General features: G+C 40.2%; 1 protein-coding gene across 3 annotated transcripts in view; it reads left to right on the forward strand.

Annotated features, from left to right (window-relative positions):
- plxna4 (plexin A4) overlaps positions 1-16,474 on the forward strand; it is a 242,618-nt gene that overhangs the window by 161,482 nt on the left and 64,662 nt on the right. For all 3 annotated transcript variants that reach the window (XM_005927188.3, XM_005927187.2, XM_042222942.1), the window contains exons 6-9: positions 5,921-6,044; positions 9,348-9,501; positions 11,739-11,838; positions 12,390-12,504. In XM_005927188.3, coding sequence (XP_005927250.1) covers positions 5,921-6,044; positions 9,348-9,501; positions 11,739-11,838; positions 12,390-12,504 — 493 coding nt within the window. The remainder of the gene's footprint in view (positions 1-5,920; positions 6,045-9,347; positions 9,502-11,738; positions 11,839-12,389; positions 12,505-16,474) is intronic.

Below are 16,474 nucleotides of genomic sequence, written 5' to 3' on the forward strand. Positions count from 1 at the left end.
GTGTGTGTGTGTGTGTGTGTGTGTGTGTGTGTGTGTGTGTGTGTGTGTGTGTGTGTGTGTGTGTGTGTGTGTGTGTGTGTGTGTGGTGTGTGTGTCTGTGTGTGCACATGTGTGCACACAAACCGGTTCACACAAACCGGAGTAACAGGGTCATGGCCAGTGGGCCAGGTAATAACTCTCCCGCCAGCCCCTTCATGCGGATTTCTGCTCTGAGGACCACCACTCTTAATGATAGCAGGAGGAGGTACGCTTACTCTTGTGTGTGTTCGTGTGTGTTCAGCTGCGTTCGTGTGTTTGGTCACATGTGTGAGATGTGGCCACCTTAAATGTTGAAGTGTCATTTGACTGAATCACTGTGACATAGCCCCTGCTCTAAGGTACTTTATATAGGCCGAGGCTATTAGTATGTATAGACTTCTATATGGTGTCTGATGATGCATGGTTAGCACAGTAATTGGTTTTTAGTTGGACTACAGAGTGCCTATTTGTAGGGCATTGAATCACCACAAACAACAGTTAATATAACAAAAAATTGTGGGTAATATATAACAAATCCTATCAAATTTAAGTATTTTAATTCATAATAAAGTGACATTACAATGTGCCTTATTTAATGCTTTAAAGTACAAAGGAGTATTGTACACAGTTGATATTACCTTTGCCCATTGTGTTTTTGCGATGACATGACATCAATCATGTCACCTTTTTAAGCTAAATGGTACATGGTAAAATCATATGCATGTCATTTTAATTCATCTCCTAGTGTTGACTATGTATCTATTTTTCTGGCTTGTACGCATATGTTGCATACAATACTGTAGCTATGATAAATATTTTGTGGTGAAATGTATTGTCCATAAGGTTGTCTTGCTTTTAATAGCTGTGACAGCCTCACCAACAGTTGCCAAAGCTAAAAAAAAAAATTCCTTCTGTGCCCTTTGCCCAGTCTCTCTCTATAATTGTGTCACCTTATCAAAGGCTGGGAGAAACAAGAGTGCAGATTAGTTTTCATTCAGGGCCCATCTAATCCTTTCAGCTTGTTCTTTCATAACGTGTCATTGCCAGTCAGTCAAACAGCTCTTCACAACAGCAGTGTTTACTATCCAAATGAATAGATGTTGGACGTCTAATTCTCTGGAAAAAAAAAAAAGGGAACAGATAGCCCGAGTCAAGCTTTTTATGACTGCTATTTGAAATCTAAATCGCTTTGATCTCGGGGGTCCTCTAAATGTTCTATTCTTTGATGTTTACAAAAGGGTGAGATTGTTGCATATTGTTACAAATGATGCAATCTTTCTTTCCTTTCAGGGTCCGCGTGGAACGTAATTGAAAACAATTATCCAGTGCTTTCCTCTGATAATGCCCATCACTTACATCAGTTAAACCATGTAAGGCATTATCTTAAACATCCTTTCAGTAAAGTCCCAAGTCGCCAAATGGCCAGATAAATTCTCCCCTCTCCCGGCATGGACATAGCCAATGTGTGTAGCTATCCTATGCTTTGGCTAGAGATTCAATCAGGATGTAAGACCATTTGGTAAATGAAAATATTCATATGCATCTGTTAACTGGTTACCCACTAGCATCTCAGTAGGATTCTCTGCTGGGAGTGAATAAAATAAAAGGAGGTTTTATTTAATCAAACTAAACAGAGCATTGGTATGCATGAATTGTGACTGTGTGCTGGTGGAAGATGAACCATTTGATCTGAATGTTTGCGTGATTGGTGGGTGACATTGCATTGTGCTTTAAGAAAATGCTGGTTCTAGAGCGAGCCTGTGTTTTGTTGGTGTATCCCTCCACCATGCCAGTGATCTCGATGAACACAAAAAAATGAGACATCAGCTCTATTGCCCATTATTAGGAAGGTAGATTAAAAAATCGGTAGCTTCCCTCTTCTCTTGAGTCACTTTCTCTGCATTGCTGAACTCAAACAGAAATTATTTGACCCCTTTGTTTTTGTTTAAACCTGCTCAGCAATTCTGTGACCTTAAGACTCTGAAGTGCAGATGCAATATACAGTTTCTGCAAGGCCAGAGAAAGCCAAAGTGAAACTGTTCTAGAAATTAGAAACACTCTTGCAAAAAGAGACCTTTTCTTTCTAGTTCATCTTGTGATTTAGTGCGTACTATTTGTTTAAATATAGCTTTACAACAAACAATCTTATAACATTGTCTTTGGCAACATTTATAGACCCACACTTTCCATAAACAGCCTAACAGAAGATCAGTAAACAAGTTGAGGGATGTTGAATAGCTTGGATACATGTCTGATGATCTACCCAAAACCAATTTAATCGTGACCATGAAAAATATTTTCAACATTAACAGAAGCTATTTCAGTTTACTCACACATTATAGATAGGGCTACTTATGAATAACCAGAAAAATAAAATTAAAAAGTAAATACAGCAGGATTGTTTGTGATATATAAAAAACAAAAGTGTTCTCAATGTTAAGCATCTCTTTCCATCAAACGAATAGCATCTCGTGCAGATGGTATTCATTGAAGGAAAACTTTACAGGGCTGAAGGCAAAAGTAAAATGTTCACTTTGACCAAGGTGAAAGTGACTTTTCCCTTCAAAGTCCTGGAAAAAATAGAATTCTCCATTCCTTCTATCTTTTTATTTTTTCAGTTTATTAATAAAAGCTGGTAATCACATGCAAATGAAATGTTACAAACCTCCTGTAAATATTCTTAGTTATGTTTCAGTGAGCTATTACCTTAACCCCAGCTGTTAAATAACGAAGGCAGGCATTTAATTGCTATCAAACTATTAGAATAACAGCAGTCACCATGAATGAAACTGATCATCACAAAATGATGGATAATAATAACCATCTTTGTGTGTTTTGTAGTGAGAGATAAGGTGTTGATGCTGTGTCGGTCAGGCGGTGATGTTTGAGCTGCGGTATTTCAACACCTCTGCACTTTTCTTAGGACTGTCACAAAACACATAATCCTGAAAATAAATGTAATTAAAAAATGAATTAATTGTATTCATTTTTTTAATCACTGGCATCATACTTTACACATGACAACAGATTTGATTTACTGGAATAATGTGGTCTAACAGAGTACAAATACTTATATGTATTCTATATTTCTCTATAGGTGTGAAATTAATCTATAGCAGATTAAATTCAGTGAGTCAGGATATTTTTTTTTTAAATCCATCTTCACTGCACATAACAACAAAAACAAATTGCCCCCTGTCCACTTTTTAAAGTAGAGGATCATACCTTGTCTCATAATCCTGTATTAACAAGTCCCAGTCCAGCTATGCCAGGTCTTGTTGTTGCAACCATCCACTCATACTGCATCATTACGTCTTATAACTGCATTAAGATGCGTTTTAAGTCCTGCGGATGATAAAACATCAGCTGCAAATCTTGGTAGATGTGAATATTGGACAAAAATAAACAATTCAACGAACACATAAAAAGAAAACTGTAAAATTTGAAAATGTTATTCACTGCAAACTCAGCATTTACACATCCTTGCATCTTGTCCTGTTTACTCTGTTTCATTCTCTTTACTGTTGTGTTCCTACATCGTCATCATCCTCTCCACCATTGTCATTTACAGCAGCAAGAGTCTCATAAAGATGATGTCATAAATCTGGGTCATAATAAGGTTCAGCAAGGGACAGCAGATATTTATGAACCCTGAGCTTATCCCTCATAAATCAAAATGCTACTAGGGTTTGTTTTATTGGTCATTTTGAAAAGTCTGGTGACTTTTTCTGCAATGTTTTCACTGTAACTGTGCTGTAGAGATTGGAGTTACTATATTATAGAAAAGAAGAGGGGGAAAAAAAAGGAAGAACAACAACTCCAGATGTAGGTCGGTCAGTTCATCTTCAAGGATGTGTCATTTGTGAAAGGACATCTAATTCCTTCTTTGAAATTTTAAGGAATTGTTCTATCTGTTGAACATTTTCTAAATGTATTAGGCCTGAATTGAATTTAGTAATGAGGCAATCATGCATAGTGATGATTCACTTAAAGAGATTGTGCCACTTAATGTTAATAATGCAATACAGCCAGCGATTTTGGCATGAAATGCATGTTTTTCTACCAAAACACAATGTACCGTGACACTGTTAAGGAGCGCACACAAAGACAAACATCATTATGGGCACAAAAGCGCATACAAAGCAAGTATTTAGAACCTTATTTCCAAAAAAGTTGGAATGCTGCTTAAAATATGAATCAAAACAGAAGCCAATGGTACGCATGTAACACTATATCTAATTTTGAATGTTGCTGCAAAGCTAAAACTGCCTGTCCAATATTGTGTTGCTTGGTCTGCAGCAATGTTTACGTGGGTGGTATCTGTCAGAGTACAAAGTAAGATCCGCATAATGCCAGAACCCAAGGTTTTCCTACAGAACTTTGCATGCTAATGAGATGATCCATGTCACGCACCGCACCTATCAGCACTTTTAATGTCGTGGTTGATCAGTGTTTGTCGGGGAAAGTGTGCTTTTTTTGGCAGGGGGGGTTATGTGGGTTGTTTGCCTGGGGGGTTACTTATATGATGCGGCCTTATTAAATCAGTGCTAGAAGAGGAGGCACAGACATCAGTGATTGAAAAGCACAAAGGAACCTGAAGCGATTAAACCCCTACTCAAACCAGCTTAGAAGGGAAAGCTTCACAGAAAGCCAACAATGGTTGCATTCCTTTAAGTCGTGCTTCTCTTGTGCTTTCCTTTCCACACTCTCTCTCTCTCTGTTTCTCTCTCGGCAGCGCTCTTTACCCCTCCTCCTGTTCTGAGCCTTTCTCGAACAGATTATTTCTTTTCATTTTCTTTGTCTGTCTTCTTTGCAGCACGTTAGGCCGCTTAACTTTACAATGCTCATGTCAGGTCAAAACCCACCCTCCTTCTGTCTGTCCAATTCAGGAGAAAAAAGCCTCTTTCTGCATAAGGTATTACTGTATCTCAGACGTCAACCACCTCGAAAGTCTTTCTTTCATTCGTTCATTAAGGCCTCTTTTTTTCTTTTCAGCCTTTTATTCCTCTAAAGGAGTTTTAGGGCGCTCTCTGGATTTTCCAGGTTGTTAATTGCACAGAAAGTTTTTGTCTGAATCAATAGGGGATTAAACTTGAATAAGTTTATGAGGGGATTCGATTAGAACAAGAGCATGTGGGTGTTTGTGTAGAGAAGAAGGTTGAGGTGATATTACAGTCTGGGGCTGTTTTTTAGAATTTCTCACTGAGCATATATTTAACAACAGTTTAAATAATTGTGTTTCCCAGCCACTTCTACTGGAATTTTTAATGTGAAAACTTTCCACTGCAGCAGTTTTGGTGAGAACCAGTTGCGCTTCTCATACTCCTTTAATTACGAGCTCATTTAGATCGCCCAGCTATGGGAAATGACCTTGTAGTCTATCAAGGGATTGTTTTTGGAACATGAGTCAGTAAACTCCTCTTACACCACAAATGGTCCAGTACTCCAGCTCCCCAAAACGCTGTATTCTACTGGATTAGACAGAAGTAATCTATCCCACGTCCCAAACAACATCCACATATCCACCTGCATTTGGCACTGCCCATGAATGCCAGTCATTAAGATGACTTTGCAAAGAAGAGGACTACTACCTCTTTCCCAATGGGCCGTCTCCACTTCCACATATAGAGCAACCATTGTTTTAAATGTAACTGCTCCCAGCCCTGTGGTGACCAGCCTTCCATTCACTGAACACTGAGGCTGGTACGCTGCCAGAGAGGAAATATGATAAATGTGTATAGCACCAACTGTCGGGGAGGGGGAGGGACATTCTCTTTTTCCCAGATGCCAACAGGTGGAAAGGGGTAAGCCCTGGTCAGGTTACTGCAGGCATGCATATGCCAATAAGCATGTGTGTATTTGTCACCACGAATAACACTCCCTGTTGTTGTTCTTTTTCCAGGTGTGCCAGAAAGGAGAAATGTGAGCGCTCATCAGAGCCCCGGCGCTTTGCATCCGACATCAAGCAGTGTGTGCGTCTCAGTGTCCATCCAAACAACATCTCCGTGTCCCAGTTTAGTGTCACGGTGAGTGGAAAACAAACTCACTGAATCAGATACCCTGAAATGGAAACAAAGGCTTGTTTGGGGCTTTAGATGCGCAAACCTTGTGTTTTTTCCCTGTGTGTGTTACATGTCCTATACTATCAGGCATCAGTTTCCTCTTTGTGTCACCTGGAAGATTAAATTTAGTCACATTTTAAATTGAAGTCATTAAATATATCTTTCTCTGACTGCATATGGAATATTTTTAGCAGCCAAACGTGCATTTGCTTTACTGGAGCCACATTGCAATAGAAAGTGAGGATAATTGAATAAGTTTCTGGTGAGAATATCTTGTCTGGCAGATTGACAAAATCACACTCTCAAGCATAATTTGTAATATGGTGGAATTACGCTCTAAATACTGATTAGTAGCTTGTTTTAACTCTGTAATCCTGCTTTATATGATTTTACTGACTGCCAGCAGGCATTCCTCAAATCCCGACCTCACAACTTACAATCCCGTCCAACGAAATGGTCTCCCAACAAATGTCAACAATCATTGACAGAGTATAGTTTAGCTCGGCTGTGTTTATTGTGATTGTTGGCAGCCAAATGCACCACTTTTCCCCCTGGATGTTTCATTCTCAAACAGCTGCCAGATTTAAAGGGTCTGAATTGTTTTTTATTGTTTAAGTGTATTGATTGGTGTGCAAAGAGGCTGTGATCCATTGCAACAAAAATATGTCTCTGCAGAAACTGGAGAAACACAAGCGCTCGAACTATCTCGGTGTATCACCGTGTCAGCTTTCACCACGACACAAAATCTTTTTTTTTTTCTTTGATTTGAACAGGATCAAGAGGCTAATGTTTTAAATGTCAGCATCTTTGACGTTACTAGAAAGTACTGCAGTAACACTGTGTGTTATATAGTATAAATATTCCACTTACCTTACTGTACCCAGCATCAGAGGTTAACACGGTGGTGCAATTTTAACTCATAAAGTGCAGTCAGCATTAAAGATCTCCATTGCATCAAGGGTCACGTGCGGATTGCATTTTTTTTTGAAGAAGAAGAAGAATTCCTCTGCAACACAAAAATAATATTTATGAGTGTGTGTGTGTGTGTGTGTGCGCGCGCGCGCGCGTTGTTGCTCAAGCCTTTCAAGTGTTTAACCTTTTGCCAGACATATCCCATCCAGGGGCTTCTGCCTAACAGACAAAGGCTCTTGTTTGACCTTTTTGTTCTTAAATATTTGTTGAGAAAGATAAGGCTTAGAAATTCTTGACAGAAACGGGTACACATCACTGCTGAAGTTGGACCTACTCTAGACGAAGCCATTATTTTCTAAGCTCCAGAAGTTCCAGAAAATAACTTTCTGAGCAAATAGTTTTAGGATCTGCCTCAAAAGTCATCATAAATATATCTGGCTGATCACAGCCAACACTGGAGGAAGAAGGGGTTGTGCTCGTTATAATACTATTATGCTTCTAGAGGGACAGATGGAACAGCTGTGTCATGCAGTTTTTCACACACACAGAGGATGTAGTCTTTTTACATATCGTAATTCTCTTTCATTTTCTTAATTTTCTCCCTACATTGCTTTGCTATGCTATGGGTGCAGACGTTAGCAAGTCAAGAGGAAACGCGAGTGGAAGTTATTATAAAATGAAATTGCTCTATTGCATCTGGGCTTTTAAGAGCTAATTGTTGCTTATATGGTTGATATTTCCATAGATTTTTTTTTTTATATGCCAGATGTGATGCAGGAATAATGTACTCTTAAGTTTAGATCTTACTTTTATGTCACTCTTCTGGACATAAAAGGTCATAAATAAAACAATCATGTCTGCTTTAAAGCTTGCTTAATAATAAACATAAGAAGACATAAAGTTTAAGTCAGTCTTCTCTGTAGCGTTGACTGCGTTTGAATAAATCCTCTCTGCAGTGAGGATATTTTTCACCCATCTAAGATGAACACCAACACATATTCTCAGCGTCAGGCATGGTGTTTTATAAAATACCGGAGGTCATTTGTGCGCGCGCATTTGTCGGCTGTTCCTATTAAAGATGAGTATGTTATTTCCATACTCATGCATCACTGCTGCGGCTCGGTTCTAAATGTAATTGAGGGAACTCTACATCTGTCCGCCTTTCCTTCTTAAAAGGAAAAATAAATAAAGAAGAAGAGAAATAAAGGAGGTGAGAGAGAGAAAAGTCATGCAGTGTCCACCTTTATGCTGGATGTTGTGTATCTATTCACACCAGTACCCATTAAATAGCAATATAAAAACAGCTCAGGTCAGCCCTTCTTTGGCGCTGAGGCAGCTTTCAACACCACATTGCACGTCTACTATAGGCTACGCTTCAAATCAATGCCTAGACCAAAGCCCCCTTGCAGACACAGTTTTCCGTCAGTATGTATATTTCAGTCTTGACCCCTCTCCATCTGCTCCCCAAGTCTGTGTTTTTTTTTCTCTTCCTTTTATCCACAGAGTAATTTTTCTGTCTCCCACTGTTACTAGTTCACCTGAAACCTTTTTTTCCTGAGAAGCTGAAAGAGCTTGCATAGCATTTTCAAATGAAGAGGAGGAATTTGCATTCTTTATTTCAAAAGTCTTCTTTTCACTTGCTGTCCAGCACCCTGCGTGCCAGCACTCTCCCTATTTCATCTTCTCACTAATAGTTCATCCTGCACTTTGAGTTTTACTTTGGATTTGAGTTTTCTGTTTTTATCATTTTATTCACCTTTTCCAAAACATTTTATACCACAACACCTTTTGTTCTCAAAGAGCCAGACAGCCAGGAATTTAATGTGGAACTGAAAAATCAATGTAGCTCATACAATGCCACAAGGCATAATGAAAGGTGACTAGAAAGGTATCAGTGCTCTTGGCAGTTGGATACAGCCTGTTAAGATGGAACTAATTTCAGTTTTATGTCTTAATGCATTAGAGGGTGTCCATGTTGTGTGGACATTCAGCCAGGATATGCAACTGACACCTGGTTCAAGAACCCTCCAAGTGTCCCCTCTGGCCACTGACCACTGTGCTGATTGATCTTTACTCTGCAGTGACCTTGCATGAGTTCCCTCCTCAGCAGTCATATCTGAAAATGTGAAGTTCTCACAGATGTGTGTCAGACATAAAATTACATTTAGGGCTTGTTTATCTTGTCTCACTTGTTTATCTTAGACCGCAGGGCAGCTATAAAATGCACTTGGATATGAGTCATCATGTATGTTTTAAACTGGCTTTCGTGCTGTCATGTATGTGTTAGCTTTAGCTGGCCTTAATCTCTTTTATCATATCTGACGGCTTGTATCACTTTTCTTTCCCTTTCTGCAGTTGGTGTTGGAAGCCCATAATGTTCCAGAACTCTCTGCAGGTGTCAACTGTACATTTGAGAACCTGGCTGAGATGAATGGCTTGGTGGAGGGAAATCGGATAAAGTGCTCCTCGCCCGCTGAAAAGGAAATGCCACGAATAATCGTTGACAAAGGTAAAAAATAAAAAAAATTTAAAAAGAAGACTGGAGTCATCACGTATTAGATTAGGACTTGATTGACTCTCAGGTACAGGCACATCTGGATATTCTCCCTTCTGTCAGAAGCTTGCTTGTCCTAGGGCAATGAGTGTTCTGTGAATTTTTGTTTTCTCATTGCCATCAGTAACTCAGCAGGCCTTGAAGCACTGCCTTAGGATATGTTTAGTAATTGAATGAACATTAGTTATTTGTCTGAATGTGGGATTTTTCTTCTCGCCTACCTTAACATGAATACGCTCTAGAGGGAGTTACGGGACCCTAGTTAACCTCGGTGTAAAAAGCAGAAAATCACACTTCACAGCGTGGTTTTACTACAGCATTTCAGCTAACGTGTAGCCTAGAGATAATATAATCTCTGTGGACAGTTTCCCTGTGTACCACTGCCTTACTGATCGTTTTCATTTACATGGAGTTTTTCTTTTGATAACCCTGTCCTTCTCTCTCTTGGGTGGCCAAGCTTGTTCTAATTGAGAAAACTCCCATCTGGGAAGGTCTGTCTGCAGGCAGTTGATCCTTCACCAACACTTATGTGTCCTCGTGTTGAGATAATGAAATTGCCATCCCTTGACTTTTCTTTCTAAAAGAAGAAATAGAGAACAAAAAATATTAGGATTCGGCTGTAATGCTACCATTTATGATGGAAAGGCTCTAAAGAAGATCTTTTCAACTGTTTGCGCGTCGTGCAAAAAAAGTAGTCTCTACATTGTTTATATAATGGATTCAAATGCAAAGATACACATTCGCATTTTTCTTTATTCCTCGATTGCTCCAAGAACAGAAGAACAGAAGAATCACACATATATGTGCCTAACAGACATATGAAATCATTTCAATAAAGTTATCCACAGACAGACAGCACACATGTACATGTACAGCTGAAAGGGAGCCTGGGGGTGCTTTGGGGAATTTGGGAAAAAAAAACAAAAACGTTTGTTCAATGTTTGCTATGTCACATGTAAAGCTGGTAATGCTGCAGTCATGCAAACATTGATGTGCAAATATGTACTCTGAGTCATCCACAAATGATCCATACAGCATTTCTCCCTACCGACTGCTTGCTACCCTCCACTCTCACAAACATATGGTTTTCCTGTTTTAGGGAGAGGAAACCATTCCAAATGTTCATGTCTTTTATCTTCAATTTTTACTAGTACTCATTAGTCTAAGCTCGGTTGAAAGAGGGAAAAGGGAGAGCGATGGATGAAGTGACGAGAGGCGGGGAGAGATAGTGTTAGCAGGCTTCAAGGTAACATTTAGGTGGCCTAATTAGGACAGATCCGTTGTCAGTGGTGCTTTACTGTGATTGATGAATGATTCCTCCTTTGTTGGAGAGATGGGGGACAGACACGAGGGAGACGAAGGAGTTGCAACGTGGAAGGAAGTGAGGAGACCTGGATAGAGAAATAGAGCGAGGATGAGAGAGAGACACATAGGTAGTCTAGAAAGAGAGAGAGTGCATTTAGATGTGTGGATGGGCTGTTGAATTAAACATGAACTCCTTCATTAGTGCCAGACAAAAGGACACACCAAATACAGATGAGGTGCAAGCTCACGGACACGCACGCTCGAACAGACACACACAAACACACACGTACTTTCCGTTTCATCTTCTTCTTCCTTTACCTTGTCAAAGACTCTCTCAAAGACTTTTCCAGGGGAATATTGTCCATCCCGAGGGATATGCGCCAACTTCTGTTTCTTGTAAGACGCCAGGAATAGGCAGAGTTAACCCAATAAAACCCTCTTTTTCTACTCTCTTTCTTTGCTAAGACATACTGCCTTTACCATTGCAACAAGCTGATCACCTGTAGCTCCTAGCAGTGCAGTCATTTTCTTTTTCTTTAAAACGAAATCTAACTCGACGTCGTAAAATGATATTCGAATAAGCGAATGAAATGATTATCATACAAGTGGTGTCGACCCCCTGCCTGTGCTGAAAGAGTAGCGGTGACACTTTAGCATTACCATTATAATACTGTTTTGTTTCTCCTACTTGTTTGAAGAGTTGAATGAAGCTGTCAATAACGGCTTCAAGTAACGTGTTCTGAAACAAAGGCAATTCCTCCTTCTGTTAGTTCTCATTGTTGTTGTCCTTGTCTTGTGTTTCTTTGTTTTGTTAGCAGAGTACAAAAGCTTTCTTCCTACCTCTGTGTATCAAACCGTTAATTTTGACTTTAATCTGTTTTCTCTAGGTGACCACCAGATCGTGCAGCTCTATCTCAAGTCCAAAGAGACCGGCCTGGCATTTGCAAATACAAGTTTTGTTTTCTACAATTGCAGTGTGCACAAATCGTAAGTTTATGTCTACTATTAGTTTCTAATTGCACTTCAGTGAGTGTATAAAACAATGCCAAAGTTATGTTGTATTAATATCTGGGGGGCCGAACTAAAGAGTCGAGGCATGCAGCACTTGCAATTAGTTTGTGTCTTGCTTCCTTGGCCTTTGGGGTGGCTCTGGCTCAGGAGGTAGAGCAGGTCGTCTACTTACTGAAAGGTTCATGGTTCAATCCTTGGCTGCCCCAGTCTGGGTGCCAAAATATATTTGGGCAAAAACCACAGGTTACTCCCAATGCATTCATTGTAGTGGGAATGTTTGGTAGAAAGTGTATATACGTAGACAACGTGAATGAGATATGTTGTCTAAAGTGCTTTGAGTGCTCTGTGAGGTCCAGTACATTTAAAACAGATACTTTGTTGCAAATCTAATTCCTCTATATTGTTGAAAAGCTGCCACAAACTATGTGCAGAATTCATTTGTGCACAGAAGTTGTTACATTGAGCTTTTGTACTTCAGTGCATTTGGTGCTGCTTAGTCCTAATTCAAAACTATGCTCTCCTTGTAGGTGTCTGTCATGTGTGAGTAGTCCCTACCAGTGCCACTGGTGTAAATACAGACATGACTGTACCCATGACCCTCGCACATGTTCCTTCCAGGAGGGTCGAGTGAAGAAGCCTGAGGTGAGTCCCAAACCGAGCATGAGATTAAAAGTTTGCATTGATTTTTGTTTTTATTTTCAACCTGTACAGGTATTGAAACACATTGTAGCACCCAGAAGGTAGACGATGCCGGAGCTAGGCGGGATTGTAAAGATGTGCTGTCAGAATTGTTGTTTAAGCAGCTCTCAAGGGGGACCATGTTTTCTAGCATCACTTCTGTCTATAGATTTAAAGACTGTCAAATTACATCCCGTTAAGACATTGTCCACAAATCCTCAGATTTTACTGCTGCCCAGCTTCAGTCCAGCCTCTGGGTATTGAGCCAGCTAAGTTATAAAACATGGTGAAATAAATTGAGGGGAAATGTTTGGCTATGTGAGACTAATAGCCATCGGTGGAGGTTTTACATGCAAAAAGAGTTATGTTAAAAGGACTGAGACACCTTTCAGCTGTAGTGCTTCCATCTGGCATGAGCCTCTTGGCATGTCTCACTCTTGACTGAACATCAAAGGGCAGTGGAAGCTAATAAAACTGAGTCATTTCCACTTGCCCAACCCTATTCCCTGTGACAGCTTAGTCTGTGTGAATTATCAATAGTATTGGCAGCCAGTTCTATTCCCTTCGAAACAGAACCCACTGTAATTAGGCTGCTCTGCTGCAGAGGACAAGCCACTCACTGGATGGGGTACATTCAGTGAATGCCCCCAAAGCAGCCACTCCCCATCCTGTGAGAGAGAGGCTTCATGCTGATTTAGAGCGGCTGCAGCAGTAGTAGCCTTTAGGGCAAAGCGGCGAGGTAAAGGAAATTTAGGGGATGTCCCCGTGATTTGGGCCTGTGGGTACATTATTCCATGGGTATCTGCATTTCTCTGTATTTTTATGTGTATATACAGTGTGTGGCTGTCTTTGGCCTGTCTGTTTGCTGACAATTCGCAGTGGCTTTCAGGGGGAGGGTTTTACAGGGAGTGAGTGGCCTGTTAATCTTAGCCCGAGGTGAGCTATGATGAAGATCACTAGTGCTCATGTCTAGGTTGGCAGACGCCGCACGACGGGCAGGGACAAGCTTAGCCAGATTGTCTCCTTTGATGAGCAGTCTGCTCTCGATTGTGTTATTCCACCCGTGTTTCCCCCGAGCCATTCAACCTGCTCAGACGATATTATTTTCTTTTTCCGCCGTTTCCATTATCCTTTTGAACCTTCTGCTTAGTTAGGCCCAAGCGTGAGTCTTTGCAGGTTTACTTTTCCAATTAGCTCAGGCGCCGGTGGTCAATATTGACTCTGGATAATAACGCGTGAATCCTCTCCTATTGTGTTGCTGACTAAAAGAAAAGCATAAATAAAGCAAGGCGGATTTTGGTATTAGCACATTAATGACATCCTTTTTTTTGACATGTTGTTTCAAAAAAGACAGGTGTTTTGCAGGCTTAATGACTTTTAATTTGCTTTTAATTAACCCCTCAAATCCAGGGTCATGTTTTTTTATGCCGGCCTTTTGGTGGTCTTTTTGAATTAACAGACACACAAACCTACAAGCTTGATAGCATGCACACTCAGATACAGCCATAGAAGATTTTTCAGATTTCACAAAAGGCATCAAGTCAACTTTGCTCTTAAACGGGATGGCCTCTTACTGCAGCACATGAATTTTTGTGTACTATTACAATTAGGGGATTTCAGGAAGTGATCTGAATAATCCCCTAACTCTATGCTAATGATCGAGCCAGGCAAATCTCCCTACTGGTTGAGCTTGTTGTTAGTATGCATCGGAGGACAGCGTTAAAGCCCAGCCTGGGTGTACGGTGAATGCCTTTTTATTCATGCCAGCAATGATATGGGCACACGGATCAGACATTTGCCTGTTGGCACATTAACTAAGGGCGTGTCCCTGTTTACCCTCCACACATGTCAAGAACTTAGCCATCATTCTGATGAGTCTCAGTGACAAAGGACGTGCTTGCAGCTTCATTCAGTTTCACTGTAGAAAGAGCCAACAGTCATTTCCAACCTCTGCAGCATTGATGTGAATAGGTTGTGTTTACCCAGTGAACAATATTTGCTTTCCTACATATTTAGCTGTTTCATCTCTACTCCCTAATTCACACATGGTCTCACCTAAAGACACTGATGAAACTGGGGACACTTCCTGTTCTCTTTGTCTGATGAAAACCACAGGGGGATATTTCCCCCTCTTCTTCGTCCGTCTATAACACAGCATGTTCATATCCTGAGTCTCTGTCAAGCCTTACCCTAATATATTCAGTTGGTAGGAAGATGCAAAAAAACCACAAATATTAATGTTACCAAAGATGTATCACTATCTCCTGGCACATAAAGCATCCTTGTCCTTTGTTGTTGTTTGATTATTTGCTTCTTGACTGCGTGATCAATGCCGTAGACTTTATTTACCAGGAATTTATTGATCAAGTGATCAGGATAATGCTATTAAAGAACCTAAATGCCAATTGTAATAGCTATTAGTTGCCAATATTAGACAGAAATGGTAGCGCGAGGTGCTTTGGTTCAATTCATGGACAAATCAATGCCATGCACACGCACTGACTGTTGAGGACCAGTTTGAGCATTTGCAGAGAAAAGAGGAAAAATGGATATGCGAAAATCGAGAATGAAAGCAAATGAAACAAAGTTGAAAAGAAAATTACAGAAAGGCGCTGAAAGTGAAAGTTTAAAGAGGTAAGATCTGAAAAATACGGGAATAAAAAAGGCACAATAACAAGAAACAGAAGCAGTCAGATGATCATAGAGGCTTTAAACAAACCCCTGAAGTTAGGGAAATTTATTCGGAAATGGCAAACAGAGAAATGATTACCAACAATGCGTTTTAAGATCTGGGCTGACAGATGAAGTTAGTCTTCCTACCATAGTTGTACATGTACGTACTTTACCTTATTTTCATTGTTGTTTTTTGCAATCAACATTATAACTTAACTAACTTTAGTTTTTTGTTGTTAATGATGAAACAAAGTGGTTTGGATGAAGCCCTGATTGCTTGTTTTTTATTCCTCTGTGGGATGTGCTGCAGTGCTGCTTCTGTATTCTGAAATATGAACATTTGGTTTATTGAGTTGAATGTTTTCATAACCTGGAAAATGATGAAAAAACACATTTTAATAAATCCTAACAGTTCTTAAAAACAAATGGATGCAAATGCAGAGAGGAGGAAAAAATAACAGATATAGTAGGGAAAAAAAGGAACCAGTTATTTGGGAAAACTTTAAGGCAATGAAGGAATGGATGGTGGGATAAAAACAGGGATGAGAAACGAGTGAAGAGCAGAGAACGTGGAGAGTGTCTTTGCCCGAGGCTCTGTTGGATATGATAAAACAGAGGCTTGTTAAGGGGAGCTCTTGGTAACCACTAAGTGTGTGTGCGCATGTATAAAAACTTAAGATCCTCTTCATCTTCACACCTTGCACTTCTATAATTATGTCTGTCTGTCTCTCTTTCTGTCTCTCTCTCAGTCTCCCTCCCTCCTTAGCTTCAAACTATGCCAAGGGCTTTTACATTCACAGCTCCCATTCTGCTTCCTACTCTCTGTCACTTTCCCTATCTCCACCCATCCACACCTCCCACGAGGCTCTAATTATCAGATCTAAGTAGGTCCCAAAGAAGAAAAGGAGTCAGAAAAGAGGGAGGGCAATCAGCGAGAGAGTTGATAAGAGAAATGAGAAGGGTCAGTGAGATAGATCAAACAGCACAGGATGCGTTTAGAGAGATAGAAATGAAGGAGGGAAAAAGCATTAATGAGAATCAGAGGTGAGGTTAAAGAAAACATCGAGGCGACGATGGAGACGGGAAGAATGAAGAGTTATTACATATTTGTGGGGAGAGGCGCCGACTTTTTTCAAACGTCTTAGCTTATTATGTTGTTATGATGAGTCATGCTATTGACAGATACTCTCCTTAGTGATTTACTGCAAGTGTTTGATTACATGACTGGAAGAGTGTCAGTGAAGCTCCCGGCACCACACGC

Source organism: Haplochromis burtoni, unplaced genomic scaffold (genome assembly GCF_018398535.1).
Source record: "Haplochromis burtoni strain Fernald_Lab_line unplaced genomic scaffold, NCSU_Asbu1 Contig_98, whole genome shotgun sequence".
Taxonomy (NCBI): domain Eukaryota; kingdom Metazoa; phylum Chordata; class Actinopteri; order Cichliformes; family Cichlidae; genus Haplochromis; species Haplochromis burtoni.